Raw genomic sequence first — 27900 nt, forward strand, 5'->3', positions numbered from 1 at the left:
CCCCGCGCTTCCCTCGGCCCGCCCCGCCATGGCTCCGCTTCCCTCAGCCCTCTCCGCGCTTCCCTCAGCCCGCCCCGCGCTTCCCTCAGCCCGCCCCGCGCTCCCCTCGGCCCGCCCCGCCATGGCCCCGCGCTCCCCTCAGCCCGCCCCGCGCTCCCCTCGGCCCGCCCCGCGCTCCCCTCGGCCCGCCCCGCGCTTCCCTCAGCCCGCCCCGCCATGGCCCCGCTCCCCTCAGCTCGGCCCGCCCTGTTCCACCTGCCCCGCCAGGAACCTGCCGGAGCCGCACGCTGGAAAGGAGCTTTTATTGAGACAAAAGTCACGTTACATGGTGGAGCGCCGCGGAGCGAACAAGCGCGGTGGGCACGGCCCCGCTCCCGGCGCAGGCCGGTAACCGCAGGGGAGGTACAATGGTCACCCAAACCCACAGGTACAGCCCGAAAGCGAACCCAGGAGCCACGGCACAGCACCGTATAGCTCTTTTCCCGTTACAGTTTGCTCTCACAACTTCATTGCTGTTTATTTCAGATACCGCCTTTTTCTCAAGGACTTGTGCCCAGAGCATCCAGCCGCCCCTCTGGTACCCGCACCAGCAGCCGCACGAGTCAGGGCACGGAGGTGATCCGGACGAGTGGATTTACTACACTCACGGCTTTTCATCTGCACTGTAAATGGTCACAGGGGAGGAACCCTGCCCACACCTGGCGTCAGGGCTGGACGCGGGGTGCAGAGCGGTGGCACAGCAGATACCACGCGGGGATGGGACCGGTGCTCCCAGCCTGCAGCACAGAAGAGACCGCTGTACCTAGGGATATTCGAATTTTGGCTAGTTGACAGCACAAGCCCATCCTACAGGTGACCACAGCAATTGGCCATCGACATGCAAGTTAAAAAGCAGCCCTGGGCAGCCGTGTCCCAGCAATGACCAGCTGAGCTCCCTGGGCACAGCCGTGCAACAGCACACATCAGGTCTAGCCGGCATTTTCACTACTGCAGCTGAAGAGCCTTCTAAAAGTAAAGCAGACTACAACAAAACAAAACAATAGAAGATTCACAAGGCAGTACTATAATCTTTTAAATTTTAAGGTGACATTAAATTTCATACAAATAAACTTCCAAAAATATTTTGCAAACTCTGGCGTATGACTATGATACAATATGTACAAATAAAATACCAGAATGGTTACATTTTATTGCTTTTTTTCTTTATTTGGTTAAGGAATTATACAGTAGTGTATAAAAGGGTATGGGAAGTGGCAAGAAGCAAGGGTTGGCTTCTCGTCCTCTCTAAAGCCAAGGTTTGTTGGTTTTGTTTTGTTTTTAAATACGGCATTTTCAAATGTCACATCAAAAGCATTTTGGTACTGGGTGGCATCTGCATTACCCAAACAGGATAGAAGAGCGACAGTGAAAGAAGCCTAGGAAATGGGCAACAGAGCTCCATTTTGTACATTCCTTTGCTGATTCATACTTCCAAAATACAATTACTGATAAAACATCCAGTCTAAAGTTATATAAAAATCAACAATTATGAACGGACTTCCTTGTAAGCTGATGTTTCAGCAAGGTAGGCAACTTCAACTCACTAATCATGCAAGAAACTCATAACAAGATCAGTGATATTTGTGAGCAAAATTACCAAACTTGGCCCTGATCTAGTCTGCAAGAGAGAATCCCCTCTGCAAAAATAATTTTTCTATGTTCCAGAAGGTAATAAATATACTCTGTGTTTAGATCCACTACTATGAACAGATCTTTAAGTTCCTCTAGTAAGGAAACCTCACTTACAAACCATGTGTCAGTACAGAATGATGATGCCATTGCACATGTCTACACAGCTTTTTACATCCTTCTGTTGGCAAGAAGACAAAAAATAAAGGTACCAAGAAGGGATTACGGTCACAATAGCCAGGAAAGAGCTCACAAGTCTTCTCTGGGCCTTCCCACCTGCTCACACTCCTGGAGTGTATCAGAGCACTGCTGAGGCAGGAACTGCTCAGGTGCTGCTCAGCAGGCTGCACTGTAGGCTTTTACCTCTTAAGCATCTATTAAAGCTATTCAATATGTTCATTTAAAAAAAATAAATAGACAGGCTCATCTCACAAAATATAATCTGAATGCAATACAGCAAAGCCTAAAGAATGCTGAAGTGAAAACCCAAGCACTTGGCAAGTTAATTGCTCCTGTAGGCTCATGATATAAAAACACTTTCAACTCTTCCCTTTAAAAATACATCCTGCTATAGATGGGCATGACTTACCCCTCCTGCCTTCTTCTGACTGAGGCCAAATTTATTCACTGATATTCTTAGTAAAAATCAGAAATTTAGCTGAAGCTCTTAAACTCCCATTCCAGGCTCAGCCTCTCATTATAAACTGCTAACTACCAACACAGCCCCTGACACAACTTCTCCTTAAATATGCATAATTTACTCTATCTCATATTTACAAGCAGAAGCAGCCCATCTTCATAAGACAGATTTTTCTTCTGCTCTACATAAAGTGCAGCTCTCTAATTTAAGGCAAATTTCAGTGAAATATAAAACCATAGTTTTATTTTAGTATGTACACATTTTAAATTATAACCAATAACTTCCTTGAAAAGGAAATAATGAGAGGAAAATGTTTCCAAGTTTGGGAATTTTCTGGATTTTAACGAAGTCCCAATATTATGTCCTATCGACATATAAATTTGTAAATTACTTTTCAATAAATGCAACTGAAAAAAGAGGTGGCAATGTGTACAGTAATTTAGCTCCAAAGATCAGTAAAACACTGAAAGTGCAGCTGTAATTTTATGTCCTGTAGCTTCCTTTAGCTACAATAACATCCACCAATATCACATTTCTAAATGTATATTCTATACACCTAATGCTAATCTCAGTTCTTTTAGTGTGTATTTCTCATCTCCATCTGTGTCAAACTCCTTAAAGCTCTGGGATTCTTGGGCTGTGGAGCCAAACAGCTTTTGAAGAGCTTTGTGTGAGAGTTTTCCATCAGCATCTGCTTTTTCAAAAAGTTTCTGAAGATCTGCAAAGAGAACAAGGATTGAGAATCAGCTCCTTTAAGTACACAGGAATATCCTATGAGCTGCTTTCCCAGTTTTATAGCACTGTCTCTTAGTACCCCCTAATTACATACAGCATCCCTGAGTGAGTGTTTGCCTCCTGTTTTGTCTCAAGCTGCTGGTAACAGTTTAGTAGAAAAAAAAGCATGAACATTCCTGGATTAAATTACATTAAATCTGAAGAAATTAATCCCTATTTCTGGCTACAGCTAGCAGCCCATTTTACAACTGCTAACTGCATACAGATGCAGTTATACCCCACAAAAGCAAGCTCTGAATGACTGTTGCTATACCAACGGGACAGATGATATAAAGGGAAAAGTGTCTATTCACTTCCTGATGCTAAGAGTTGCCCTTTCAGGAGCTGAAGAGACTGAACAGCAAGATCCAGAAACCATTCATCTGACCAGGCAGCGTTCTCTTGGAAAAAAATAATGCAGAGCAGAAAAAAGCCCCAGAAAATACACACTCATAGCTACTTCTTTTTCCTTCAGCATGTTAATTCTGCCCTTGACTTCTCTCCCTGTCTCTGAGGCACTCGATGTAATACTTTCAAAACAATTATAATTCACTAATAATGCACACTCCTGCTTAACTCTCAGTTTCTTTTACATGCTATTATTTCCTTTCAGTTTCTTTTCTTTTTTTTTTTTAAACCCATAATTTTCAAGATTTTAAAACTGATCTCACAACTCCCAGAATGTTTATATTTATCCTCTCCTGAACATTTACATGAAATACTCAGAAGAAAAGGTCAGCCTAAAAAGGACATACCTTCAATGCTGGAAATTCCTGGTAAGGACAGATGGCTCAGCTGCCCGTTTCTCTCTGTGTTGTCATCAGCTGACCTTGAAGCCACCCTTGAAAGGTCTGTGGGCTTTGCTGTAGTACTCTGACTATTTTCAACTGCTACAAAACAATTTCTATTAGTCTTACTAATTCCACAGAATTATAGCTAGCAAAACCAAACAAAAATACAATATAACTGATTTATTTTTTATCACAGTAGCTGTAATAAGAATGCTGCAATATTTCAGAATGTAGCAGTGTTGTCCCTTTTTACTTTAATTGAAAGAACAGTTTTGGGACAGTCACGTTAAACAGCTTTAATCTTCCATTCTGTATTAGGAGGTGTGTATTTATAAACTCCCACACAAACAATGACTTAGGAGTGTTTTCTGCTCCCCACTCTGAGGGCGCTGAAGAAGCTTCATTAAGTAAGTTACATCTGCCCACCTGAGTTGCTTTCACCTTATCAATACCAATATTCCCCAACAGCAAGGTCTAAATTTCCAAGCACCTGCTTGGAATGAACAAGCAGGTGCTTACAGTTCTATTGTAATAGAGCATAGCATAGTTCTATTGTAATGAACTATTTAAAAATCTGAGGTTCAACAGAAGTGCAGACCTGAAGTTGGCAGAGACCTTTCCTGTCTGTTAGTTACATTTTGAAAAGGTAAAACCAGACTTTATTTGGTATAAAGCTCTACAGTTCATCACTGCCTGCCTTCAAACACCAACTACTGATCCACATGAATCCTTCCACACGTATTTTAAGTCACCTTCAAACTTTGGAAGTCATACACAGTTTTCTGTTTTAGCAACATCAGTTTCCTACCACTTTAACTAAAAATACCTTCATCAAAATCTTAAGGAAGAGTCTAATTATCCACCTTACTTTTGTATTTTTTGAATTACACAGGGAACCTCCAGGTTTATGATTACTGTTACCAGACATTCTTACCATTCTTTTGTGCCTCAATGGGTATGTCATTTTCTGACTTGCTTGTGAGAGCACTGATCATCTGAAGAGTCTCTTTTAGTTTTGATTCCTGAGAATCTCTAGTTCCCGCTTCCTGCACATGTAGAGAAAAAAAAAACATCTTAAAATGCACCCCTTCAGTAGATGTAGAAGATTAGAAAAGGTAGTAATTTAAAATAAGTCAGCATTTTTGACTGACTTTGAGGTATTTGAGTTTTTTTTTATTATTGGCGTTTTTTTTAATTTTACCACTGTTAAACAAATGCAGACTCCCACTTAGCTCCTCACTGGGTCTTAAGAGATCTATGCCAGAGTGATTCCAAAAACATAGCTAAGTTTGTGAATCCTGCCTCATAAAGCACCCACCCAACTCTTAAATGTCACACTGGTTTGGACACTTTCCTGTAGAAACTGCAGAAGAGAAATGAAATATTGCTTCTAAGACACTCTTAATGCTGGTTTATCTGTTAAGGAACAAATTCCAGCCTTTTATAAATTAATTCCTAAGTACCTCAAATTTCACTCTGATGTTTTCTTTAGTTAGGTCTGAAAAGCTGTATCTGCAGTGTAAGGGAAGGAGTAGCCTGAGTAGACACCCTGAGCCATCACTTACCACCATGGTAGACGAGTTCTCTCTTCTGTCCAGATTTTTCACAACCAGGGGAGAGTTTTCCAAGAGTGTAACTTTCCGGCTGAGGTTGCCAATGGCTGCATCCACATTTAGAAGCTTGATGTCATTCAACTTTTGGTACACCACTACAGTATTATTTAGCTGCTCCAAAGCTGCATGAAGTGCCTGGCTTTCCTGAAATATAAACAGAGCACGTGTCAGTTTACCCAACCTCTGCAGTGACTCCTGCTATTAACAACACGACTGACCCAGTTTAACTGTGCAGACTTCAGGCTGCCTCTCCACTAACACCACTAAAAACATCCAACTGGAAGCTTCCAGAAAGTTATTCCAACTTTCTAAAAGTTTGAAACTGAGATTCTTCCCCAGGGCTAACCTCTTTGTTGCTAATACAATCATTTCAGCTGTGCAGTGAACACAGAAAGCCTATTCATCTCATTTTCCAGGTCAAGCTTTGTAAGCACAACAATGGTTTTTCCCAAGAAAGCACATACTGGGCATATTTATATACAGGATTCATTTTCCAGGAAGATATTGACTGTATTAAATGTAAGTAAGAGCAGTCATTCAGCTCCAACCCATTCTGCTAAACACCTACACATTAAGCGTTTGTTTTTTGCTGTTGTTGCTGAATGACTGCTTTCCACACCTCATTACAGTAAGGGTGACTCAGTACATGCCACTCCCGAGTTTGCTCAGATTAGCAAGTACCTGCCATAAAATTCACTCCACTAAAAGCCTTTAACTTGTTTTCATTTACTTTAGCAAAGCACACCTATAATTTGTCAGATATTGGTTTCAGTCTTTTTACTCCTCATCCAGTCAGAATCCAAAAAAAAATCCACTCTCAGACCAGGGTACTTTCCTGTTTCCACATACACAGGAACTACAGCACAATTACCTTATGATCTGGTTTAAAGCATGCTATCTGCATTGCCTTGACAAAGACCAAATTTTTCACACTACAGTACTGCAAAACACACAGGTAAGTTACATATCCATGACACTCGTACCAAAATTACTTATGCAAGGGAGAAAAATACCTTTTTGCAGTATTCTGTCTGATTTCCCTCAGTCCTTGGCACAGCAGTGGAGGGAAGTGAAGGCAGCTGTTTTAATTCCTTCTAAGGAAAGAAGTAGAAAATTGTGTTATAAAATCCCTGTGAATAAGTGGCAGACTGTAGCTGAGGGTGTTTTGCTACAATTACAGTCACTCAGGTCTGCTGTACATGCAGTATTTTAACAAGGCTAATAGTTTTCTCTCTCAGACACATAAGGTCCAAATTTATTTTCATTAAACCCTCCTAATTAACTCATCTCCATTTAATGAAGTATTATGATACACATTTCACTGCTACCATACACACTGCCATATCTGCAATGTTTTTAGAGCACCCACTGACTGAATCAAGCTTTATTATATGTCTAATTTAGATTTTGTCTGCAAGAATTCTGGTACAGTAGTTTAGCTGAAAAACTCTAATTATTGGCTCAGTTTGTTAACATCAAGTGAGAGGTCACGATAAATACAGTGAGTAGTTTCTGCTGAAGACAGTCAGTAATTTCATCCTTATATATATTCTTAATTCAACCAAAAATTTATATCAATTTTCTGACATCCCCAAACCTAAAACAGTGTAGACAGTTACCATAAGCAGTACTCTGCATCTCACAGGAGCATTTCCCAAGCCCCTATATCCATGGAATAGGAAGCAAAAATATGCAGGATAGGAAGTGTAGAAAGGAACAATTTTGGCTCCAGAGAAACAAGCACTTGATACCATACAGAAATCTCACAGAGATTAGAAAATTAACTAATTAATGTACCAACCTAGTGAAACCTCAGAAGTATTTCAAAGGTAAAAGACAGAACTCCAAGCATTTCTTTAACTTGCTTCATATTAGGCAGTGTTTAAGAAGTGCATTTTTCTTACCACATCATTCTGGAGTATTTCTATGGATTTCTTGTATTCCTCAATAGCTGTCTGTATATTTTCAACATCATGAGCCACACTGGTAAGGGTGCTACCTATGTTGGCCACAGTCTGCAATAAAAAAAGATGACAGGAATCTCAGCCTTCCTAAAACTGCACTGTCCCAAAGTACCAGTCAGCTAAACACAACGTTTTGCTACAGAAACTGCAGGCAGACTGCAGTTTCACTAACTAAATTCTTCAAACTCACCTGCAAAATCATGCACACGAGTTTGAAGAATTTGCAAGTTTTTTTGCATTCAAAACTGCAAACTACACCCAAAGCAACCTGTGCCCTGGAGGACCTCAGGACACCTTCAGCACCCTTCAGCAGCAGGAACAAAAGCCACTACCCAAGAGGAATTCCCTCAGTAATCCTTCAGGATTTTAAAGCCAGCAGGCATCCTTATTTCCAGAACTGGTACCTGCAAGGAAAAAGGCTCAAGAAAACCAAATCCCACATAAGAAACTCAGCCTTGTCATAGGATCACTCACTCAGGTTGGCAAGAACCTCTAAGACTGAGTCCAGCTATTAACTCAGCACTGCCAAGTCCACCATTAATCCATGTCCCCAAGCTTTAACACATCCTTTAAATACCTCCAGGGATGGCAACTCCAACAGCTCCCTGTGCAAGCTGCTCCACTGTTTGACAAGCCATTTAGTGAAGGAATTTTTGTATTATCCAATCTAAACCTCCACAGGCACAGTTTTAAGTTATTTCCTCTTGTCCTACCACTTGTCACTTGAGAGAACAGCCTGACCCCCCACCTGACTACAGCCTCCTTTCAGGGAGTTGTAGAGAGTGGTAAGGTCCCCCCTGAGTCTCCTTTTCTCCAGGTTGAACAACCTCAGCTGCTCCTCCTCAGACTTGTATTCCAGACCCTTCCCCACCTCCACTGCCCTTCTCTGGACACTGCAGCCCCTCAATGTCCTTCCTGAACTGAGGGGCCCAGAACTGGACACAGGATTTGAGGTGTGGCCTCACCAGTGCCTGGTACAGGGGGACAATCACTGCCCTGGTCCCACTCCTGATAACAACATGCCTTCTGACTTGCTTCTGACAGTGCAAATCCAGCCTGCTTGTAGCAGCAAATAAGGAGCTTAGGAAACAGCTTTGTACTCTTCCCAGAAAAAGAAATCCTGGCAGCCCCATCAGCCAAACCACACTCACTGCTTTGCCTATCACTAGCTTGTTGATTATACATTCATTTTCTAGGGATAGGAAATGAGATGAGGAAAGCCATAATGCCACAAAGACTGGACTAACATTAGGCATTAGCCCAACATAAATGTTTACTGCTAAATAAACAGATCTGCCGTGGAAAAGCTAGGCAAGTTTCAACAAGCCATTCTTTTAACCAAAATAAACAGGACAGTTCTTTGGTGAAGAATGCTCAGTAAGGCACACAGTAAGACATGGTATTAACAGAAAGCAATAAATTTCCTTTTCCAATTAAAAAAGCTAAACAAACCACCTATTTGCATGCCATTATAAAACTGCAGACATTTTTCCAAGTGTCTCACATGATATTAAGATTAGCAACTTGAAGAAAAGTAACCAGAAAGATCAGCTCCAATATGGGACAGCAAAATACAAACAAATGCATGTCCAAGAGGGATAAACAAGCCCTTTAATTTTTTGACCTGTTACACATTATCACAGGACTATACAATTTATGAAGTCAAATTTTAAAGACAAGAGAAGCAAATATTCCTTGCAACTCAGGTAGCTCCTGCTGTCAGCGCTGTCCCCAGGAGCCCAGCTGCAGCTTAACACACAGAGCACATTTAGTGATAGCCACATTTACAGTACTTACCTTCTGAAGTTTCTCTACTGTGAGGGGAAGAGAAATCAGGTCAGCAGCAGATTTTATATTGTTTTTGAGATGATTTACTGTTGAGGTCAATACTGATATCTAAAACCAAAAAGGAGTACTTAGAATTAGGCGACATAATCCTGGTTCTGACCTCCCCCGATACTGATGGCTTAATGTGCAACATTAAAACATAAGGCGATACGAAATTATACATGTACACACAAAAAACACTCCTATCTCTAGGTTAGAAGTCCTGCCTAGGCTACATTAAAAATATTCTGCCTCTTGTAAAAGAGCAAGTTTTCATTTTACTGTTTTTTAAAACCAAATGAAAACCACAGAAAACCCTTCTTTTCAGTAAGTACTGTCTGCCAGTTTTACATTCATCCTCTTAGAGAGAGGCTATTGCCCGAGAAAGACTTCAAAAATTGTGCAAGAAGTCTTCACATAGAGAAAACCATCACCCACTTTCATATTTAACAACAAAACCTGCTTGGTAAAACCCAGCAAAGCCATGCAACCTCTCCAGCTGAGTGATGGGCAAAGAAGTTGCGCTTATCATCCAAAACCTCTGCAGCACAAGTGGAACAGAGACTAAAATTCACTTTCTTCTGGTTAAAAAAATAAAGTTGTTTTGCAAGTTGAGGAAAAGATCCTAATTTTACATTAGGTCAATGTTAATCAGCTGGCATGCAGGCTCTCTAGCTCACAGCTGTGTACACTGGCTGAGATTATTCCCAGCAGCTCATCCCAACAATTCACAGATAAAAAAAAAAAGAGCAAGAAAATTTTGATTTCTGGAAGATTTGGCTCAGACTGTAACCAGACCCTGAAGTAACCTGAGAGCCTGCAAGAACCACGTGCAAGTATCTTTAACAGCCAGGTGCAGATAAGAGCATTTTAAAAGTCTCATGAAAAGCCTGAATAACTGTGTCTAAAACAGTGAGATGCTAAAGGGAGCAAATCAAATTTTCAGATGTGCTCCAGTAAGCACTTAACCACCACATGGGACTGAAGAAAAAAATCAATCTAAGCAGGCACCTCAGTACTCTAACAAATTAAACCAGAGTACCTGGGTCAAGAGGAGTTACCCCACACACCTCTTGACATTCACTATGAGCAGCTCTGAACTTTTACCCTCCAGGGGAGAAATTTCAGTAAAAGCCTTGCTGGATGCTTTATTTGAAGCGTGAGTTAATAGAGCAGCTGAGCAAAGAGCTCTCTGGTAAGTGGCTTGGCTCTAGCCCCATGACAGTGCCAAGATTTACACCAGCTCAGAGGCTGAGTGTGTTATCAGGTTTTATATTCACAGGACACCAGGCCTTAGTTTGTAGCAACAGGAGCTCGTTCTGAGTCAGGTAACTCTTTTCCACACTTACAAAATGCTCTCAGAAATTTGAAATGTCAAAATCTCCCATCATAAACATCAAAAATATTTGGCAGGAAAATTAAGAACTGCACAGTTCTCAGGTTCTTTTAAATTCTGCCTGACCTCCATCAGTTATGCAATTTCTCCTCTTGTGATCAGTCTCCAGCCCAGCTGGAGCTCAAGCTGTTTTTCACTTGTTTACAATGAAGTTTATACTCTAGTTGAAGTTGAAAAATAAAAGCTACATATATTGTAACAGAAGCCCTTAGATAAAATTAATTTCCCTAAAAAATAATGGAACAGAATATTTTATTATTTTTCAAAACTGAGGACTGATCCCCTCTCACCTGTTTATTGATCTCTGTGATATTTATCCAAATTTTACTCAGCCCCAGTTCTCCAGTCTCAATTTGCTCTAGCTGCTTTTGGTTCTGCACCAAATCTTCATTCAGTTTAGGAATTTCTTGGAATGATGTCTTTTGATTAGATTCCACTAAAAAAATGAAAAAATAATTACAAGCAAACCAAAACAAAAATCCAGGTAAACAACATTAAAGGGCATAAAACAAATTACAAACAGCAACATCTACAACAGTCAAAAAAGACAATAACAGTTTCTACATATGGGTTTATTGCCAGTCTGGATTCAGTGTTTGCTCAGAATGACAGCTCTATTTTTGTTTTAAGAGTACCAATATCTGCAGAGAGAACCCAGAGAGACTGTACTAAATTTAACACTTTGCTTAGTCCTGTCATTCTGGCAAACCTCAGTAGGTCTTTATTTAGTGCAGTTATTTTGCATTACCTCCACAGAGGAACATGAAATAGTAACGGGCCTGTGAACAAGAGTTGCCAATAGTCCCAGGGTAAAGGAGGCAGATGAAATGAACCTCAGTGCCCTTTTCAAGCCTGCAGTGGAGCTGAAGTGAATTCCAAGGAGATTAATGTAATTAATTGCTCTGTGTGACAGAAAGACAACTGAAAAAATAATGTATAAGCTTATACACTAATGGCTGTTGGTAAACAAATCAGTAAACAAGGTCCTTGCAAATTAAGTCAGTTATTACTGCAATTAATACTACAGGAAGGGGGAAACATGCAGCACAAAGCAATTCCAGTGAGCCTGAGAAATGCAGCTCTTCCAGATCTGCAGTGACTAAGCTGTTTAGCTGTACTGTGAGGCAATCCTAAATCCCTAGGTGTGAGAAACAAATAAGCAAAGGTTTTGAGATGAAGATGAGAGAGTTCTCCAAAACCTGCATGTCCACCCTGTAAGGCAGCACTGGAAAGCTCCACAACAAACAGCCATCGCTCCAACCAGACTGCCAAGAGCAGAGGCACCTGTGTGATGTGCAGCTGGCAGATCCCAGAAAAAAATTCCATGTGTGATCAATCCAGTCAAAAAGAGAAGCCTGTGGAGTGGATGCCCAAACACACAAAACTGGAAAGCTGTGCATATTCAGAAACCTACCTCACTTCTCTTTAAGCAAGTTCTAAAAGAACTTTCTAGGTGCAAAGAAATCTGCCCTGGATGACCCAAGGTCCAAACAACACTTCTGGGTAAGACCTCAAAAGATGTATTTTAGCCCAGACTGAGAACTAATTTGTGCATTTGACAAAAGCATCTCACACTGAATCTCATGTTTTCATAGGCTCTTGTAGACGAATTATTTTCTATTCTGCCACCCTAACTGTGAACAGTGGGACTCCACTTGAAGAGTTTTCTGCAGCACTAGGAAGGTTAAATGCCACATGTGTTCTTAGCATCATTGCTGACAATCAAAGGGAAGACACTACATGACTTCCTCCTTTTCCAAACACACCTGATACAAAGATGTCTTGTTTATAAAAAGCACTCATGCCACACTCACTTTGTGCAAAGGATGGCAGAATATATCAAATACTGCCACAAACATCTGCTCTGATGGGGAAAAAAGTCTGGATGAAGATTCAGAGAAAGGTTCTTTTTCCAAACTTGCTGTACGACAGATGGGTCACCTGCCTTTGTTTCTCTGCTCACCCACACATTTCACCAAGGCAAAACATTACCTGATTTGGGAACCAGGTTGTTCTTGCTGCCTGTTTTTTGTGTTGTTGTATTTAAATGCTGTGCCTCTTTGTGAGGCTCCTATCCAACTCCTAGGCAAGGTATTATGATAGCAAGGAAACGTGACACGTTTATCACCCGGCAAAGCATTAAACACACAGCTTTTCTGTCAGAGCTATTAAGAAGAAAACAAGCCCATCTGTAATTGCCAGACAGGGAGAATACACTCAGGGAGAACAGCTGCTTTAATAAAGAGGCCTGTGTTGAACAGGAATGATGAAACTTAACTACACCAAAGCAAACAAACGCTGTCCTCATGCAAAACTTTTACCACCAGCACACCCTTAAAGAGGAGCAGTCCACAAAGAGCAGCAGCTGCTGACCCAGAACACTGAAACAACCACTCCAGAGCTGCTGGGAACACTCACAAAGCAGCACCTGGAACTGAAGGTATTCTCCAGAACTGGTGGACAGCAACTTTTAGAGTTCAACATCAGTTAATACAAAAGCACATCTATCAGCAATTCTCTCACACCCAGCCAGCCTGTTCCACCTTGACAGACAACTCCCCACCTCACACACCTGAACAGGAACACAAACAGCAACAGCAAAGAATTTCTACACACTCTCCCTCAATGCCTCTTTCACCACAATCAAGACAACACCTTTGCTTAACTTTTTCAATCTATACAGGACTTTAAACCCTACTAACATAAGGCACCAAAACCCATCTTGTGCCTACAGGTAGGTACACAGAGTACCTTACCATGCACATATCACCATTTGTTATACCTCAGCCTACGGAAGTTACTACATTGAAAATCCTGGCATGGGAATCTTGACATGGACAGAGAAAACCTGAGCTTTACAAGCAAAACACTTCATCTGAACTCCACACTTCAAAGTATTAAACATTAACTCTACACCACACGTAACCCAATGTAAAAATGTTGAACAAGAACAGGCCAGTGAGTCAGTGCAAGCAAGATAAACACTCAGAGGATACAGAGAGAAAATATAGTAGTGAAGCAACATTCAAATTTCAGTAATTCCACAGCAAACATCAGAGGTTTTAAAAGAGTTCAAGACAACAACACAGTTTTTCTTCTTTTTTTTTTTTCCCCAGAATTTCCTAGACTGTTTTGACAGGTCTGATGAGAACTTTTTAAATAGGGTCTTTCTTTGGAAGAAAGCATTCTGAAGACCAAAGTCAGGAATTTTAGAAATACATATACAAGCAACTACAGGCCCACCCAGTCCAGTGTCTCTGCTCCTCAGAAGATACAGAGCAGGAAAGAATATATAACATTCACCTTAGATTCACTAAGTCTGTTTTCTTGGCTCAGAGCACTCCTCAATTCCGATGTTATTTGTCTACTCAGTATTTTCAGACTTTGACTGTGCAGGCAAGCAACTAAAGCTCTTCATACTGCCCAAATTAAATGTGAAATAGTAATGTTCATACTTACTGGTTCGAAACTTCTCCTTTATTGCATCCAAATCCTCCTTGAGAGCCACCTGCATCCAGACTAAGCCAACACATGCGACCACACAAGCAGCAAGAATGACAAATGCACATAAAGGGTAACAGAACCTGCAGCATCGCAGGTAGTCTCCCCTGCAGAAAACAAAGTAACAGTTTGTGAATATACAGCAGTGCCTAGGAAAGTGTTACTTTAAATGCCGTCCGAGCAAAGTAAGGGACAGCATTCTAAAAGCACGCATTTTGGCTAACAAGGAGCATTTTCAGGAATAAATAAGGCTATAAAGTCAGGTCAGGGCTGTTACTCTCTAGTCAGCTTATCCTCAGTAGGAAACATCTAGCATATTTAGAAGCAGCTGTCAGGTTCCCTTTACTAAAATATCCTGCTCTGCTGACATAAACTTATGTCAGGCACATCTGCTTGACAGCGTGAAAAACACGCTTCAAGACGAGGTATTACCGTGTTACGACAAGTACTTCTAGAGCGTTCTAAATTACGAAAGCCCAAGTTTCCCTGAGACATCCCTACTTCCAGGTATGCACAGAGGCCCATAATTAATGCTGTTACTTAACTGAAAAGCTTATTTACTGGCAAAAGCACAGCACGTCCCCGAGCAAAGCAGCACTGCGCCAGCTCGCAGGTCGGTGCCACGCAGAGCACACACACACACACACACGGGTAACTGCGGCCAGCATCTCCAGGAGCTGCCCCCAAATGTAGTCCACAAGGACTTGTGCTGCGGTGAGCACAAAACAGCATAAATAAATAAATAAATAAATAAATAAATAAATAAGCAAGCCAGGGGATGGTCCAGTGGGAACTGACCCTAGCCACGGCTGCGGGTTGGAACTAGATGATCTTTAAGGTCCCTTCCAACCCAAGGCATCCTGCGACTCGATACTTCCACCCCCAGACAGGCGACCTGCGGGGTCGGGCAGGCTCAGCGCAGCTCCGGGTGTCCCCTGGCAGTCCCCGGCCGCACACAGCCCCTCGTCCCCGCGGCTGCGAACCCGGCCCGCCGCAGGCAGCGCAGCCCGGCCGCGGGGCCGGGGCAGGACTCACTTTCCGCAGCGGCCCCGCGCCCCTGCGAACTCGTCCTCGTCGGAGCTGGACTCGGAGTCGGAGGCGGGCGGCTCGGTGCGGAGCAGCCGGTGGCCAGAGCCCTTCTTGGCGGGCTTCTTCCTGCGGCCGTCGGCGGCCAGGCCGATGAGGGCGTTCAGCTCCTTCCGCTTCTTCATCCTCTTGTGGGGCGGCGGCGCGGCCGGCGGCTGGCTCCCGCCTGCCTCCTCCTCCTCCTTCTCCTCGGCCGCCGCCGCCGCCAGCGCGCCCCGGCTCGCCAGCCTGCGGCCCGGCGGCGGCTACAGGCGCTCCGCGGGGCCGCGGCTGTTGCCCCCCCGCCGGCCCCGCGGCGGCTCGCCCGGCCCCACGGCCGCCGCCCGCCCCGCCCGCGCCATGGCCGCTCGGGCCGCGCCGCGCCCGCCTGCCAGCAAGCCGCGCTCCCACTGGCCGCCGCGGGACCGCCCCGCGCGGGCCGCCGGGAGCGGGCACGGCCGCGGGTTCGAGTCCCGCCCCCGGCGGCTGGGACGGGCGGGGAAGGGGGCGGTGAGGCGCGGCGGGGCACGGCCCGGTTGGTGCCGCCCGCCGCGGCTGCGCTCCGTCCTCTCGCCCGCCGGGCGCGGTGGGGGCCGCTGCTCGCAGAGATAGCCGGGGGCAAGGAAGCGGTGTTGCCCGGCAGCCCCCTGCCCTCTACCTGCCGCCAAACCGTGCCAAAGCCGTGCCAAAGTTGCCACGGTAGCCGGCCCTCGGCTGACGCACGGCATGGCCAGCCCGGCCGGTGCGGGGTTCCCCGCGGTCGCTGCCGGGAGATGCTGTCCCGGTCGGCGCTGGGATGCGGCGCACAGTGCCCGGGAGGGAGACAGGGAAGGAGAGCGGGAGCTGTCAGCCGGGATGCGGGATGAGAATGAGTGGAAATGAGGGTGAAACCCCGTGAGGCAGGAATATGTGATGAAGACCCCGGGAGGAGGAATCCCAGGGCACGGCCTTTCGCTCTCTCTTCAGCCTGAGGTGCCGGCGCGGAGCCAGCCGGTGCCGGCGGCGGGGACTCGGGGCGGGCAGCCGCTCCCAGCCGGTGCGGCGCTCCCGCGGGATGCTCCCCTTCCCTTCCTTTCCCTTCCCTCCCAACAAGCGCTGCCGTGATTTGGCAGCCGCTCGGACTCTGGACCTGCCTCTCCGCCCCGCATTGGCTGTCGCGGCCGGTGCCGCCGGGGCGCTGGGGGACACCGGAGGCAGCCGCCGGCGGCTCTCACCGGGACGATGAAGCTCCTGTGGCTGGGCGTGGACGTCTCCAGGGTGCTGCACCTGGCCGCCGTGTTCTGCCTGACCTGCGTGCTGCTGAAAGCCATCCAGCTGTTCCACCGGCGGCGGGAGCTGCTCCGGGCGCTGGCCGATTTCCCCGGACACCCGACCCACTGGCTCTTCGGCCACGTCCTCGAGGTGCGGGAGAGCCGGCTCTGCGCTGCCGGGAGCGGGGGGGAGTGCGGGAGCAGCTTTCCCGAGGGGCGTGTGGGAATGAAGCTGGTGGGACTTGTCCCCGTGGTCCGGGAGGATTGCTGGGTGGGTGAGAGGTGGGGAGTCCTTTTCCCAGCCGGACCAATGCGCTTTCCTTGTCTGCGATGGTTAGCGAGAGCACGGCTCCCGCAGAGCTCCCGCAGGCTGCTGCAGACTGCGCGGTGGAAAAGGGTGGTGGCTGGCTCGCCGGGGAGGAGAGAACTAACACGGTGTGGCATCGGCAAGGTCATCCCGGGCTGTGAGCCGGCAGCGGTGCTGGAGCAGCAGAGCCGCGCTGCTCTGTCCTGGGCAGGCTCCGCTGTCACCTCTCTGCCGCTCTGACAGCCAGGGCAGGGCTGCTGCAGCTCTCCCTGGGCGCTGAGCTGGGCAGATGCTGGGCAGATGCTCGCTGATCCCGGCATCCAGAGGCACTTTCTCTCCTCTGCCAGCTTACATCGGCCTCACGGCCAGGTGAACCAGACAGCTGATCATTCTGTGCCGCGTTTCAGCCACCAAACACATCACAGGCATTGCATCCGGCTCATTGCATCCAGCGCAGGGGCCGTGCTTCTTCTTACAGTCGCATTAAGGTCGTGAGTAATTAAACGCACGTACACAGGCGAGCCTGGTTCTGGTCGTTGGTGGCAGGGATGACTATTCCCCGAGGTACGCACTTGCCCACACAGATCACCATCGCTGCCTTGGCAAAGAGATTTTCACAAGTCATCAGCAGCCTCACGAGTTTGCTTGATGAGCACGGCTTTTCCATACTTCCTAAAGGCTGCTTAAAATCACCTTTCCCTCCGCTGGGCTGTGCTGATGTCCTGCCGCGGCCACTTCTGTGGGACATTAAATATCTGGCACCCTGAAAAGTGGCTGGGAAGCCAGGAGGAGACCTCGCTGTCTCTGTGCTGTGGCAGTGCCAGTTTTGCTGTGCTGGACGGGACAAGCAGTCTTTTGGCAATATAAGCATGAAGATGGGCCAGTTCAGGGCTTTGTTACACTGCCAGTTAGACTTTCAAACTGCAATTCTATAAAGTATGTTCTGTCTGTTAGTTGTGACTATGTGCCCTGGAAGGAAGTTTAACCATTTGTGCTGTTAACCACTTTTAATCACTTGCTGTTATCATGCCTAGATTGTTGGTGCCTCAACTTTTACCTCAGACAATGTTTGAGAATTCATTTTTTTTTAAAGATTTAAAATTTGCTGATTAATGCTACTGAATTCCCATCGAGCCAGCAAAGAAACGAGCAATTCTCTGGGCACACAGTGAGCACAGATTTTGCACACACCTCGAGGAGGACCTGTAAGCTGTGTTCAGGGGGAGCACTGCCATTTCCTCTTCTGATTTAACTGGTTGTTTCCCAGTTTTGATCCAAGCCAATTTAGAATCTCAAACGCGTTTGTCATGCTCTGGGTGGATCTCCTGGGAATACATCACTTTTGTTTGAAAGCATTCTCTGTGTATTAGTCTCTGCTTTTCCAAAGCACTCAGTAGAAATGACATTAAAATATCAGGAAGAGGTTGTGTAGAGCTGTTCAGTCTCACTGCAGCAGCACGACTTAGTTAAAACCCAGAGTGCCAGCCCTGAGCTGACCAAAGTGAGTGCCCATGGCCGGGGTTGGTGGGAGGCAGAGGAGAGCAGGGTCACTGCCCTGTCAGTCCCTCGGATGCCCTTTTTCCACTTCTGTCCTGTGTGGGGAGGAGCCAGCCCGGCTCCAGCTGCCCACAGCACACCCTCATGCCCAGATTGCAGCTCATGTGTTTTCTCTTTTCGTTTGCTATCCGTGTGTAGTCATTAAAAGTGCCCTTAAGCTTTCCCAGATGCTTTTAGTGTTGGATCAATTTCAAAACTTGCATTTCAGTACGAGATCAGGCAATTACCTCTCTTTCTTAGATCCAAGTGGGGTTTGTACTTTTCTTTTCAAGCCCCCAAGGGAAGAAGAAGTACAAGTCATGGTCTTTCATGCAGAGACATGTAGCTGGAGCCCTGATCAAGGCATGAGAGCCTTCTCTGCAAGCCTCTGCAGCTCACAGAACTTTACACCCTCTGCTCCAGGACTGCTCGGTGCAGCAGGTTACTTACCTTGAGGGTAACCTCTCCTCTCAAATAAAACCACCCTCTGCCAGCACAGGGGTGGCTCTTGATAGCACAAGCCAAGGGTAGAGCTCCAAAGCAAGGCTGGATGTAAAGGCTTCTAGGATTAGGACCTCTTCCAGGGAGACTTGCCCAGGATCTTCTATTAGTTCCATTGTTTGGGGTTTTTTTTGTGATCCACAACTCCCTATCAAAGGGAGTTTCACATATTCAGGTGTCACTTAGCTAAAGGCACTATGCCATGTCCTGCTTCTGCTGGCATTCGCTGAAGAAGTGGGTGCTGAGGAGGGCTTCCTCCTTTTGCCCCAAAACTTGATCCCTGAAGCCAGAGAAATTGATGGTTCTATTTATTAAGTTCAAAATCTTGAACTTGAGTGAGCAAACTTGAGCTTTCTGTAATAAATAATAGCTGGTTGTAGTTCATAATTCTGCTGAATGTGGGAGACACATGGGATGTGCTGCAGGGATCCCCCAGTTTGTGAGGAAAGGGGGGGCTCAGTCTTGGAGCTGAACCTGGGCATGCCCCTGGCAGACACCCCATGACCCATGAGTATCCTCTCCAAGACAAGCCACGTGTGGCTGATTATTTGATGTGGGTGATTATTTGAGTAGGAGCCATGGCCTGGGTTGAGAAATACCAGCCAGACTAAAAGCTGAGCTAACTCAGAACTAAAGCAACTGAGCAAATATTCACTTAATACAGTCAACAGGGTGACTTTGAGGCTGATTTCTGCACCAGAATGCTGATTTAATTAACTTTCAAGCTTCAAGTCAAAGCAGCAGTAGCTATGTCAGACCTAGCTTATCAAAATCCTTCCCCCTGCATATTGGCCCAGAGTAGTTCCTCTTCAAATAAAAAAAAGAATCTTACATTGTTTTGTCTCTGTGGTTTTTTCCCCCTGCCTGTGATTGTGGATCTTTGCACTTGTTCTTTGTCTATTGCCTGTACATAACAACACAGGCTGTAAAAGCAATAAAGTGGTGATTACTTCAGAGTCAACCTGCCACTGCTGCTGATATGAATGCTGGTGCTCACACTGCTCCTCAGACTGCAGCTTCCAAGGACAGGAGATAAATCTTTCCAGGAGCACCAGCTCCTAGAAATTTTACATTGCCTGTAAAATTCAATTCCCAAAAATCAATGAATTCTTAATGTAATGTTATTAACCAGCGTTCCCTTCTCTGTACAAATTGGTGACTTTGGACTGATTCTGTTGAATTTTTTCTGGACATTGGCCTTCTCCACCTAAATGTCTGGAGGAGGCTGTGGTTTCCCACAGCTGCACTGGGGCAGAGGCAGCAGTGATGCTGTTGGCTGCTGTATTTTCCCCCAGCTGCAGGGTGCTAATTGCTCAGCCAAGTGCAAGTGAGAATGTGGTTGCATGCCACAAAATGCAGATGCTGTCTGGGGCAAATCTGAGTCCTCTATGGGCTGGCCATGAAAAAAAAAAGAGCAGATAACACATATGAGCTGATAGGCAACACCACAGTGCCTAAGGATGTTCTCTAGCTTAAGATAAGTGATGAAGAAGAATTATAGGAGCTTTAAAAGTAGCAGACATCTTTACTTCCCATGCTCTGCAAACACAGAGGAAAAACACCTTGTTTGTCCTTACCTGGTTTTGTGCTCAGAAAGACACTGAACTTTTAAGACAGTGTATTGGGAGATTTTTTTTTTTTCCTCCAAATCTGTGTATTCTTTATTTTTTTTTCTTCTCCTCACCTAGTTTCTCAAGGAGGAAGAAGTGCTGGACAAGGCAGAGATCTGGACACAGAAGTACCCACATGCTCACCCTGTGTGGTTTGGCAGTTTCTCAGCATTTCTGGCTATCACTGACCCCGAATATGCCAAGGTTCTGTTGGGCAGAGGAGGTGAGAGATTATGGCTTCAGATGGGGAGCAGCAATTTTTCAGCAAGGCAGGGTTTCACAGAGAGGTTTTCTTGCAGAAATCATCTAAAGGCATGGAGAGATACCCCTCCTTCATGTTGTGCCCTGGGTACTTCAGGCACAGGGCTGCAGGGCTGACCTGACTCCAAATCCATTGCTGGAAAATCAGACTTCCTCAAGTGCTCCTTGATAATTTAACTCCTCAGTGCCTGATCCCAGCAGGATCAGGAGAAGACACCTGGGAGCTTTTTTCTAGGTTCAGAGTTCTGGCTCCTTCTGCAGAGAAGTATCTTTTGTGCATTGAGGGGATAGGGTGCTGAAGAGGGGTGTCTGAGAGGGTTAATCATTTATCACACTGCACAGACTTTGAACTACCAATATTCTTGTTTTTTCCAGTGTGGGCATCTGCTTTTATATGTGTTTATTGCAGCTGTCAGAGACAAAGTTGTTTTGTGTTGAAATACTGGGATTATTTCTGAAATACTGTGAGTGGCAGAGATGTCACTGATTTTGCTTCATACCCAGCCAAATGCAAGAGCCTAGAGGAAGCTTTCAGCTGCAAACCTGGATTCATGCTGTTGAAACCTTTACCATTTAATTTTCTCTTTCTTTGTTTTCTTTTTACAGATCCCAAGGATAACGTCAGCTATAAACACCTTGTCCCATGGATTGGTATGTATTCCCAAGGCTTTGCCTGCAAGGAATGATTCTGAAGTTAGTCAAAACCACACTATAAATAAACAGCATTGTACCTGTTCCTTGATGGAGTTACAGCTAAAAGCTTCCTGAAATTATTACATTTACTGAAAAAGGTGCTAAGTAGTTCTATTTATTTTCAAGGAAAGAAAGTTCAAACACATATAAATATGTACAAATACTTACATTTCCATAGATAGCAAAGACTGGTGATGGGAAAAGCTTAAATTCATCAGAGGACTGGTGAAAAATATATCTGGTCTGTTCTGAGCTTCTCTTTTCCAGTAGTGTTGGTGTTTCTTTTCGGAGATACCGTTGTGCCATTTTGATGAGCAGGGCTTTGCTCTGCTCTGGGAACTCTGGGACTCATGGCAGCATTTGGAAATACCCTTTCCCAGCAGCTCAGATAGCAGATTTAATCACGCTCTGAGCAGGCTGAGGCTGTGTCTGCAGGCAGCTGAGAGCAGCCTGCTTGTGCCCAGTAAAACATGCCTCACCTGTGTTTCCCCAGGGAAAGGGTTGCTGATCTTGTATGGGCCCAAATGGCACCAACACAGAAAACTCCTGACTCCGGGGTTTCATTACGACGTCTTGAAGCCGTACGTGGGCCTGATGGCAGAGTCTACGAACGTGATGCTGGTAGGACTCATGGTGCTCCTCTCTCTGCCCTGTTTTCTTTTCCCCATGCTGTCTGGTTAGGAGGTAAATGCTGGAGCAGGGTTTTCATTATCTGGTACTTGTAAGGACACGCTGTGTCCTGGTGGTCAATCTTTCTGAGTCACCCCAGATCCCTGCCCTTGAGCTGGAAGGGATGGGCATCCCCTGGAAGGGATGAGCAGGTTGAGCCTCTCTGCAGTGACAGTGCCCCTGGTACTGCCTTGGGATCGTGAGATTTCAGGATTAATGTTCCTGCCATCCCCAAACCGTGCATGATCTCAGTTCCAATGGCAATTTCTTATAAGTTAAAGAATTGAGGTAAATAAATGTTCATAATAAATCCATCAAACATAAAGGTTGGAGCAGAGCTGTACTGTGACCTAAGGTTGAAGGGTATTATTTGCTGTCAACATGACTGGACTGCAATCCCTGCCATGCCTCATAAACAGTGAAAATGCACTGTTCTTCAATCCACTGGTGCTGGCAGGATGGAAACCAGTAGGAATTACAGAAGGGCACCAGGCTTTGTGCATGTGAACTGGAGGATTCTGGATGCTGGAGCTATTCCTTCTCCTTCACCTCCCTCACTCCAACCTCCCCAGCAGCTTCAAATAGATCCTGGCTGGATTCCTACTGGCCTGGGGAGCAGCCAGGAGCCTGGGGCTGGAGAGCCAGGAGAGCTTTTGCAAGGCTCAGAAGTGCCTGGGAGTTTGAAATTTCTTGTGCACAGCGCCAAGTGTGTGAGCCCGAGCCACCAGGTGGCAATCGTTGCATGTGCTACGGACATGCATCTGTCCCCATAAACCTGGTTTGGTGCTGTGGAGCTCGGATGTGACCCTGCTCCTCCCTCCCCTCCCTTTTCAGCTTTTAAGTCCACTCGTTCTTTGCAGCCACGAGGGGACAGAGGATTCATCCTCTCTGGGGCAGAGAGGCAGGATTTCTAGTTTCTCTAGTGATCCCTTATACAAAAGGTTGAGCAAGAGCTCCTGTGTTGCTTGCTGGCAAAACACGCTGGCACAGAGTTCATGTGACAGAGAATAAACCTTGCTCCAAAGTTTGCATCTTGGGCACCAAGCTCAAATGTGCTCAAGAACACACCCAGTGAAGCCAAATGCCAGCATATGTTGCTTCTGTACAGAAAAACACACTATATCCGGATAGAGACCTTGGTAACTCCCCATCACCCAGAAATGCACCTGTCCTGGGCTTCTCCAGGGTGCCCTTGCCTCAGGATAGGGTGTAGCAGGCAGGGCTCACCACCACCAGGATCCAAGAATAGCTGCCTGAAGCAAATCTCATGTCAACCATCCCACTCTTGGCTTCTGGTCTCTGGGATTCTGCTGGAAACTAATAGATCCCCTTGTTTTTTTCCATTTCTCTGGGATGTATCTCTATCTGAGCACTCATTTAAGCAGGGGGTGACTGCAGATCATGCAAATCTGACCCTTGTCTTCTCTTTTCTGTCTCCTTTGTGCCCTAGGATAAGTGGGAAAAGCTGACAGCAGATGGGAAGCCAGTGGAGCTCTTTGAGCACGTCAGCTTGATGACTCTGGATAGCATCATGAAATGTGCCTTCAGTTGTCACAGCAACTGCCAGACCACCAGGTCAGTGCTGGCTGCCCCAAACCCTGGCAGGAAGTTTGCAGCTCAGAAGGGAAGTGGGCAAATTTGTTGTCACTGTGCTCCCAAATTTACAAGCTTCCTATTCCCTTCTCTCCAGGAAAAACAACTACATCCAGGCTGTCTATGACCTCTGCCACATGGTGCACCAGCGCCTCCGCATCTTCCCCTACCACAATGACATCATTTACTGGCTCAGCCCCCATGGATTTCAGTTCAGGAAGGCCTGCAGGATTGCTCATGACCACACAGGTATTCCCTGCTGGCATCTTCTCCCAAAACTTTGGGCAGAGGCAGTCAGGTTTTCTCCTTGCCTGTGCAGTGATCCTGCCCAGAGGCTCAGAGCTGAGATCCAAGCGGGGCATCAGCTTGCAGCAGTGGTCTGATCTAGGCATGAAGCAAAGGAGTCTCACAGCTCCTGGGTCATTAAACTGGACTAATGGAGGAGTTGCCCTCTGGAAATGCTCCTGTAAAATGGCCAGAAACTGGTGAGACAAGGGATGGGCACTGCAGGCAGCACCAGTGCAAGGAATGATTTTTCATTCCAAGCCAGGCGTGATTTTAATGCATGAGGGGTGTGTAAAGTAGGCTGAGAAACAAACTATGCAAAGAAGTTTGCAGGAAAGGATGACAATATCCATGGCATTTGTTGCCATACTGCTGAAAAAGCCAAAGTGCCTGGCATGCAGAAGCACAGGTCATATGCATTACGGGCTGAGCAGTGCTCACCTCCTCGGGTGAGGTTTGCATTCAAAGGAAGGACAGTTTTGCAGCTTGGCATCTCCTGACCCTGCTGAACCTTTAACCCTTTCTCCCCCAGACAAGGTCATCCACGAACGAAAGGAATCCCTTAAAGATGAACGGGAATTTGAAAAGATCCAGAATAAGAGACATTTGGACTTCTTGGACATTCTGTTGTGTGCCAAAGTGAGTGATGAAGAGTGTATTTGGCAGGACACAGAGTGCAAAAGCCAGTCAGTCTTTGCAGGGGTGCCTCAAACCACCAGAGACCCTCAGGACTGCACAAGCCATTAGAAAAAAAAAAAAGAAAAAAAGAAAAAATTAGCCCAGTCCTGGCTAATTGAAAAGAGACCAAGGTGATCCAATTTTCCATTGTTGAAATGTTGGCAGTGTCTTTTTGGGTATACAGCATGCAGAAGGACTTTGTAGTTCTGATGGTTTAGTATGGGGGGATAAAGAGATTTAAAAGTGAAGGGAAAGGGGCCCTGAATTGAGAGTTAACAGACATTGATTTTGATTATGTGTACCCCACAACACTATCACATTCCTTTGGCAACAGCTGAGAGAATATAATGGCCCCTACTGGGATATTCATGTATTCATATGTATATATGTCTGTGCATGTGTTACTGTAATATACATAAATTTCATATATACGGGCACTGAGAGTGTCTCTGGACTGTCAGGATGAGAATGGAGCTGCACTGTCTGATGAGGACCTGCGTGCTGAGGTGGACACGTTCATGTTTGAGGGCCATGACACAACAGCCAGTGGCATCTCCTGGCTCTTCTACTGCCTGGCAATACACCCTGAGCACCAGCAACGGTGCAGGGAGGAGATCCAGGGCATCCTGGGGGACCGGGAGACAATCCAGTGGTAAGGTTGCACCATTTCCTCTGCTGGTAACTCTTTTCCTATTGCTGCCATTTCTAAGTGAGTGATGTCTTCAAAAGCTGGGGGTGCTAAAGGCTGCTGCATGCACAGGGGCTTCACAGGATGGAGCAGATTCTCCAGCTAAGTCTGCCACCCTGGAAGGGAAATTCTGGATGCCATCCCAAGTCCTGGGCCACCAGAACTTCTCTTTGCTCTCTCCTGTTTTCTCACCACAGGACATCATAATTGTGCTTTTCACTTTTTGCTGTCACTTTGCACTTGCACTTGTTGAGTGGCTGTTCAGAGGTGTCCTGGCATCCCCAGCCCCCAGCAGCCTGTGGCTGGGCATTGTGGGTCCCTCTGTCCTGCTGCAGGGGGGGTCTGCTGAGGGGCTGGATGGCTGTGGGTGAAGGGACCCCCCAGCCCAGGCAGTGGGGGGAGTGTGGGGCTCAGCCTGCGTGTCCCAACAGGGAGGACCTGGGCAAGATGACTTACAGCACCATGTGCATCAAGGAGAGCCTGCGCCTTTACCCGCCGGTGCCTGGCGTGTCCCGGCAGCTCAGCAAACCCATCACCTTCCCCGATGGACGCACTTTGCCAGAAGGTCTGTAAATCCCACTCCTGCTGCACAAAACTCTGCTCTCAGGCACCAGCTGCATCCTGGCTGGCACTGATGTTCAGGCAGGGCTGTGCAGATGTTGGCTGGTTTCTTTGTCACTGAGCTCTTTGCTCCTCCTCAATTGTATTCCAGGCAGCATCACTGCAATAAGCATTTACCTCATTCACAGAAACCCTGCAGTATGGAAAGATCCTTTGGTGAGTTTTCTTTTGATCTCCTAATTTTTTCCCTTTGTGATGTGCCTCTTCCCATGTACCCTTCACCTGTTAGCAGGAGAGAAGAATTCTCTCTCTACTGTGGAGTTCTTTTATAAATTAAAGGGTGTCACATTTCTCAAGATACCAGTCAGTACTGTCTTCTTTAAATAATCACTTTTTCTTGCTGCATTTTCTTAATTTCCAGGTGTTTGACCCTTTCCGTTTTTCCCCGGAAAATGTCTCTGGCAGGCACTCTCATGCCTTTCTGCCTTTTTCTGCTGGAATGAGGTAAAGGGGATTGAACACTGAAGGAGTAGTCAGCAGAGTCACCATCTCCTGTCCTGGCCCTGCAGAATTACATAGTTAAACAGTTAAATGAGGATATAAATGTTTGTACAACAGAGGGGTTCTGATACCAGCAGGCAAAATGGGAAGGCAACATTGCCAAGCCCCTCCTGGGGACAGGGAAGTGGTTCCCAAAGCAGTGGAACATCCTGTCGGCATCCTGTAGGGAGCCTGCAGCATTCTGAGCTCACTGCTCTCCTCTCCATGACGCAGAGACCCCACCCCACCCTCCTGCCCTTTGATTCCCCCCTTACCCTCTCCTCCCAATCCTTTCCTTTGCCCTGTGCTGACTCCTGCAAGGCAAGCACCTTCCAGACCTTCCCTGCTTGGAGACCCACCACTTCATCCCTGCTGGCCTTTGGCTTCCCCATCTCTCTCCTTCTCCGTGCTCATCACATCACGAGCTGCCCGTGTTCCTCTCAGTTCCCCTGCTCAGCCCCTGGTTTCACTGCCCAAAGCACTGCCCGGTGCCCAAAGCACCAGCACACCAATTATGAGAGGTGTGCTGGTGTGGGAGGGCTGGGAGGGCTGTGTGGGTTTGCACTGTGATGGAGTTGGCCCAGCTGCTCGGTTTCTCCGCAGGAACTGCATCGGGCAGCAGTTTGCCATGAACGAGATGAAGGTGGCGCTGGCTCTGACCCTGCTGCGCTTCGAGCTCTTGCCCGACCCTGCCACGCCTCCCCTCAAAATCACTCGGATCATCCTTCGCTCCAAGAACGGGATTCACCTCTATTTAAAGAAAATCCGCTGATGCTGGAAAACATCCTGCCTTCACCAGAGGGAGGGACCAAGCAGATGACGGGACAATGTTTCTCTGGGGCAGAAGTGTAGGGCAGGATTTGGGGATGAGGATTCCTGATTTCTGTGCTTCGTCCACCAGCTGAAAGCCCTTTTCAGGCTAAGCCCAGGTGGCTGGGATGACACTGCACAGACCCACTGCCATCTGCTCCAGGGCACTGATCTGAGAGCAGCCAGGCATGGCCACGCTGTCCGTCCCCTTGCACTGCCATAAGGGCTGGTCTGGCAACATCTGCAGGGCCCACCAGCCTCCTTCTTACCAAATCCTGCCTTCACACTCGTGCCCTGGCCAAATCCGTGACCATTTCCAGCCCTGCTCCGTCATCAGCACCTTTCTCAGTGCCTAGAGGTCAGCCCTCCTCTCCTGCAGTGGGGGCAGCCTGCCACAGACCTCTGTCTCACTTCTGACACTCAGTGGGTCTCTGTTTTGATGAAAGCACTGATTCCAGTTTGAGCTCTGAAATCGTGCCCAAACTGCAAAATATTCTGTAATTTTTGTCTTAATAAACCAATAATTTTTCTTGCAACAGCAGCTGTGTTGTTTATATTGCTGGTGCTTGCCTGCTTCATCATAAATGCTGTGTAAAACCCTTTTAGAAATGGAAGATGGAGAGGAAGCCCATGAGCAGCAAGAGACGACCCTGGACAGGCCAGGAAACTGCCTGTGGGT

At 46.5% G+C, this 27900-nt stretch overlaps 2 protein-coding genes and 1 long non-coding RNA gene across 6 annotated transcripts; 2 read left to right on the forward strand and 1 right to left on the reverse strand.

Moving 5' to 3' along the window:
- The first annotated feature begins 113 nt into the window (after positions 1-113).
- Positions 114-1183, forward strand: LOC111933089 (uncharacterized). The gene is made up of 2 exons (XR_002866517.2): positions 114-427; positions 526-1183. It is a non-coding gene; the product is annotated as an uncharacterized LOC111933089 (long non-coding RNA).
- Positions 1181-17018, reverse strand: EFCAB14 (EF-hand calcium binding domain 14). 4 transcript variants are annotated; one of them, XM_086842264.1, is made up of 10 exons: positions 16454-17018; positions 14133-14281; positions 10964-11109; positions 9248-9346; positions 7391-7501; positions 6500-6580; positions 5439-5630; positions 4808-4919; positions 3838-3972; positions 1181-3026 (listed from the first exon to the last, which is right to left on the reverse strand). In XM_086842264.1, exons 2-10 carry the CDS (start codon positions 14185-14187, stop codon positions 2857-2859), a joined length of 1101 nt encoding a protein of 366 aa, XP_086698390.1. In that variant the 5' UTR covers positions 14188-14281; positions 16454-17018; the 3' UTR covers positions 1181-2856. The 4 variants fall into 4 exon arrangements, with proteins under 4 accessions (XP_086698390.1, XP_086698388.1, XP_086698389.1 ...); XM_086842262.1 differs by lacking the exon at positions 16454-17018 and adding an exon at positions 15210-15512; XM_086842263.1 differs by lacking the exon at positions 16454-17018 and adding an exon at positions 15210-15480 and having other exon boundaries at positions 3838-3969.
- Positions 15733-27757, forward strand: LOC111933085 (cytochrome P450 4B1-like). The gene is made up of 12 exons (XM_023932471.2): positions 15733-16640; positions 20522-20666; positions 21311-21355; positions 21891-22018; positions 23517-23641; positions 23757-23908; positions 24477-24583; positions 25084-25274; positions 25742-25875; positions 26023-26087; positions 26293-26375; positions 27015-27757. The coding sequence occupies exons 1-12, from the start codon at positions 16461-16463 to the stop codon at positions 27181-27183; spliced, it is 1524 nt and encodes a 507-aa protein (XP_023788239.2). The 5' UTR covers positions 15733-16460; the 3' UTR covers positions 27184-27757.
- Positions 27758-27900: the final 143 nt, after the last annotated feature.

Source organism: Cyanistes caeruleus, chromosome 9 (genome assembly GCF_971803275.1).
Source record: "Cyanistes caeruleus chromosome 9, bCyaCae1.hap1.1, whole genome shotgun sequence".
Taxonomy (NCBI): domain Eukaryota; kingdom Metazoa; phylum Chordata; class Aves; order Passeriformes; family Paridae; genus Cyanistes; species Cyanistes caeruleus.